Raw genomic sequence first — 5,080 nt, forward strand, 5'->3', positions numbered from 1 at the left:
GTCTGGTTGCGTATAGAAATATAATTAGCTCTCCCTATTTTCATTACCTAGCTTTGCATGGTATTACTTTATATCAAACACTAGGCTTGTTTGATAGGAAATAATGAAATAGAAAATGAAATAAGTGATGAATTATGAGTTAAAATAAGCAAATCACAAACACCCACGAGATACATTTATGTACATTTTAAAATAACAGTATATTAAAAACAAATCGATCTATTTAAAAGAATGAAGATACCTAGTAAATGAAAGCACAAACCTCTGGACACTGCTCACTAGTCTTCTCCTACCTCCCTCCCTCTATCAACTAAATCTCTACAAAGACGGAGTCCATCTCCATCTTTATCTTTAAATCCAAACCCTGAATCTCTTTCTTTCTCCCCAAGATCAAGATGATGATGACCATTTTAGACTCACTTCACTGTGAAGAAAACCATCAATGGAATAACAATAACAATAATAATAATAATAATCATGAACAACCACAAAACAACCACACCTGTCTTGATGATGATATTAATACCAATAATAATAACATTCACCAAGAACTATCCTCTTTGCTCTCCAAACAATCCAACCAACTCTTCCACAACACCCACCACTCCGCCGACCACCGCCGCCGTGACGCGGCGGAGTGGATTTTAACAGTTGTTTCACACTACTCTTTCACCGCCCTCACCGCCGTCTTAGCTGTCAACTATCTTGACAGGTTTATTGACAAATTTGAAGAGTTGCTGATTGAAAAGAAGCCATGGATGACTCAACTTGCTGCTGTTGCTTGTCTATCTATTGCGGCTAAAGTTGAAGAAACACGTGTTCCACTTCTTCTAGATCTTCAAGTACGATGTTCTTGCTCATAATATAAATAATATATGTTAAGATCCGGTACAAATAAAATTAACCTGCTAAGTTTACATTACTTTAGTATTCTTGTTGATAATTATATCGGATGAGATCCTGTACCAATGAAAATAAGCTGCTAAACGTACAAATAACTAAACTAATTATATTAAAAAAAATGTTGGTTTATAAAACGTAAAGTAATACTAAAAGTAATTACTTTAGTTATTTAGTTATTTGTACGCTTCTAAAGTGTTCTTTCTATTTGATCCTATTCTATATATTAAATTAATCTAAAACTCTTCTGTTTTTATGTTCAAGATTGATGGAAGCAAATATGTTTTTGAAGCGAAAACGGTTCAGAAAATGGAGATATTAATATTATCGACTTTGGAATGGAAGATGAACCCGGTGACTCCACTCTCATTTATAGATTATGTGACACGAAGACTAGGATTAAAATCTTATCTTTCAGTTGAGTTAATTAACAGATGCGAGTGTGTTCTACTATGCTTCTTGTCGGGTAACTAGCTAGTTAATTAAATGATATCATTTTTAGTTAAAAGATTGCATGTTTAAAGTGTGTGAATTAATGCAGATGATAGGTTTAGGTGTCATCTTCCATCAGTGATAGCAACAGCAACAATGGTGCATGTGATCAACAGTGTTGAACCATGTATTGGAACTGAGTTTCAATCTCAACTTTTGGGCATTCTTGGTATCAACAAGGTCAACAGTTTGATATATGTAGATTATTTTTTTACTGATTCGGTGAAGTTTAATTCACAAAAGTAGAGTTGAACAAGTCAAAAGCTAATCAGTTGACTTTTACTTTTTCACACTGTACACAATATTTGTTAATTCTAAGTTGAATAGAAAAAAAAAGTTTTTTTCGGTGGAAACGATACAAACAAAACAAAAGGCATTTTTCTGAATATTGTAACTAGTTATTAGAAATTAATTTAAAGTCATTATTAAGACTCGACAGTTTTAAAGTAACGAAATAACTATTACACTTGTTTGATTTTGTTGTAATGTACTAATTATTACAATTTTGTTGTAAAGCGTAATAATCACTCTAGTGTTCCATACATTAAGAAAACTTGTCACGTAAAACCCTATTTGTATCGGATCCACCCTACTATCTAAATCACTTACTTTAAAAATGTATTATATTAAATCATACAATTAATGCAACATCTAACGAAAGTTCAAACTAATTTATAGGAAAAAAGGAATTAGAGTGACGGTTTTGTGAAACACTTGAAACTTAGTTATTATTCTATAAAATTTTCTCTTTTCTTTACATTTTGATCTCTTTTTAAACAGGAGGAGGTGGAGGGGTGTCGGAAGGAAATCCAGGAGGTAACACGGTGTAGAAGTTATGGAATGCGTAAACGGAAGTTTGGATCTATGCCCGCGAGCCCAGATGATGTAATGGATATGTCAATGAGCTCGGTTGATTCATGGTCGGTGGTTGTGGTAAACCCATCGGTTTCATCATCACCCGAACCAGGAGTCAAGAAGGGCCGCAAGGGCGCACCCTGAAACGAACTGCCTAGAGTCGTGTCAAATGTTTAATTGAATTATGTTAAATTGCCAACCATCTTTGCAGTTAGCCCCACCAATATGAAAATTGTGACTTCTCTTGACGTTGTATGGTGAGTTTTGGAGGTAAAGATGGTTGGCATTTTATCCGGAAACAAGAATCAAGAGGGGGTGGGGTGGTGATTTCTTTTAATTCCTTTGTAAAAAAATGAAAAAAAAATGTCACATGTCAATAACAACTCTCATGGTCAGTTTTTTACTACCTTGTTTTTTTTAAAAAATTATATGTTATAAAAAATGCTAGAAGAATAAAGAAGTAAATAGTTTCGGTAAAATTATACTCAACTTATATTTTATTGTCTACTCTCTGGCATTTTTTGGGGACATCAAACTTATTTGAACTATCTTGCTAGAAAGAATAAAACCAAAACATTACATGATGAGAAAAGGATTTTGCAACCAACCCATCCAACTAATGTTCACATTTCTATTTCTATTAACAAACCACAACTAGGAATGAGGAAGAATTTAAAATAACATCAAGTATGTATCCTTTTTTTCTATCATCGTGAACGAACACCGTGCCATTATGAAATCTCCAAACAACCCACCAAGTCGACAAATTAATCCCATGAATCACTTCTTTGTTATGTTTAGACATCGCTACGAATTCATCCAGTTAATCAAATCCACCATGTAATTGGAATTATGAGCTCCAATGGGTATGTCCAATAGCCTTAACCAAAAATGCATCTTAAAATGGCTCTTTATTAGCTATAGGTGATTACGAAGAAAACATATTTACACAAGTTTTGACTTTTGACTACACTAAGCTTTGCTTTGTTCTCCCAAAAGTATGTATTTTGTATTGTGATTAAAGGACTTAATATGTGACTGTATATGACACTTAACCTCTCCAGAGAAACAATTTAAGATGTCTCAACTTATAAAAAATTCACATATACTAAAATGATATTGATATTGTAAGTCAGCTTACACATTGGCCGCATACATGAGATATATTGGATTCGTAAGGAATGATATGCTTCATATATCTCTAGCATGTTTTAGGCGTATATGTTGAGAATGAAAGGATAACTGCATAGTAAAACATGTTTGGATGAATATAATTTTATGACAGGCTGTAGGTGGGCAGTGGGCTTCATACTTTGCCACATGTTGCTAACATCCAATTAACTTATGTGTGTATTACATTAGCTACATATGTCATGACTTACTACTGATGTTTAGCTTTGCAAATTTGAAATAACTTGCAGTAGCCTTTCAATAAGGTAATTAAGAACAAATTTCCATCGTGGGGCGTCGCCCTCAAACTGCTGCCCAATAGTCATAAAGGAGCATATACTCCACATCTCCGTTCCTATCATATTTCTTCTTTGGTTTCAATTAATTCCAATTATACTAAAATGATCATTGTGACATTAAAAGATCGAAAACATATTCTTCACCACCTATGTGTGGTGTGAGACATGATAAACTACGTATCCTACTGACAATCTGGTGTTTCCTCATTGTAAAAAATGCAGTGAGGCCGATTTGCGCTTCATCCGGGACGCAATTATTTCTAGGACACTTCATGTTCCGTATGTATCTAATTTGATCAGCTTGTTCTAGGATCGATCTAATTACGATTAGCAGTTGTTCTAATCCATTTGATGAGTGGAAACAATCAAATAGATGTGTAATCTGATCAAAGTTATCAACTGTTGAATACCGAAGATCATAAAACCCCAAATCAAAATTTGATCTTAAAATTGAGCTTCTAACTCTTATACCACTTGTAGGATCGATCTAATCAAGACTAGCAGTTCTAATCCATTTGATGTGTGGAAACAATCTAATATATTTAATTGTTAAAACATATTATGTAAATATAATTCGTATGTTGTGTTAGATTAAATCAACGCATTACAAAATACAATACGATTCACTAGAAAAACTAACACATCGCTTGTCTATATTTAGCCACACCCCATCTGGGAGGACTATTCATTTCGGGGCACCTTGATCTGGATGATCAAATTGTTCATGCATGAGAACACCATGCGCGAGAACTAGTATGTCCGAGACAAGTTAACTTAGACACACTTATCTTTACTCATGAGAACTCCAAAAGCTCAAACCCGTAGTACTAATTTACATCCTTCTCTAGGTATAGCCGAGCACTTGTCATTTTGCTTGATCGTGCGGATAGCTTCCATTTGATTTGCTCATCTTCATTTTTTCAAGTCACTTTGGTCGTTTAAGCATAAGGGCAAATGTTAGAGAGCTTATACATGTGCATTCGCTTTTCTTTGTGGACTCCGTCTACATTATATACTTCCTTTGTGCCTATGAGCTTAACATCTTTTATATAGTGGCTTATTATTACCAGAGTGGCTTAGCATTAATCTATACTGTTTTAGAATCTTGATTATTAATATGTTTAGTAAAATATTTGTTGGGGATGAATAAAATTAAAAGAAATTTGATATGAAAGGAAGAATGGGGTGGTCCTCTAAGAAGATGGGTACATCACCTTTGTAATGTTCACAGCTTTACAGTGAACCACATTATTCACACAAATAGTACTAAGGTACCTGGATCTATGCAGATGAACCGAAAGTGACAAGACTAAATTCATATTAAAAAGGGCAAATAAGGTAAATCATCGTTTATCTAAGCTGTT

The 5,080-nt window shown here is 33.9% G+C and overlaps 1 protein-coding gene across 1 annotated transcript; it reads left to right on the forward strand.

Moving 5' to 3' along the window:
* The first annotated feature begins 398 nt into the window (after nt 1-398).
* On the forward strand, nt 399-2,879 carry LOC143539568 (cyclin-D3-3-like). The gene is made up of 4 exons (XM_077032852.1): nt 399-842; nt 1,165-1,366; nt 1,442-1,572; nt 2,173-2,879. Exons 1-4 carry the CDS (start codon nt 399-401, stop codon nt 2,389-2,391), a joined length of 996 nt encoding a protein of 331 aa, XP_076888967.1. The 3' UTR covers nt 2,392-2,879.
* The last annotated feature ends 2,201 nt before the right edge of the window (nt 2,880-5,080 follow it).

This window comes from Bidens hawaiensis, unplaced genomic scaffold (assembly GCF_021521415.1).
Source record: "Bidens hawaiensis isolate Kalapana, Puna unplaced genomic scaffold, B.hawaiensis_p1.1 tig00011949_1, whole genome shotgun sequence".
Classification (NCBI taxonomy): Eukaryota; Viridiplantae; Streptophyta; class Magnoliopsida; order Asterales; family Asteraceae; genus Bidens; species Bidens hawaiensis.

Excerpts from the sequence above, each read along its gene's own strand:
- LOC143539568 (XM_077032852.1), top strand. The coding sequence starts at position 399 with ATGATGACCATTTTAGACTCACTTCACTGTGAAGAAAACCATCAATGG. Across the intron at positions 843-1,164 it reads CACTTCTTCTAGATCTTCAA|ATTGATGGAAGCAAATATGT; the intron begins GTACGATGTTCT and ends TTTATGTTCAAG. Across the intron at positions 1,367-1,441 it reads TCTACTATGCTTCTTGTCGG|ATGATAGGTTTAGGTGTCAT; the intron begins GTAACTAGCTAG and ends GAATTAATGCAG.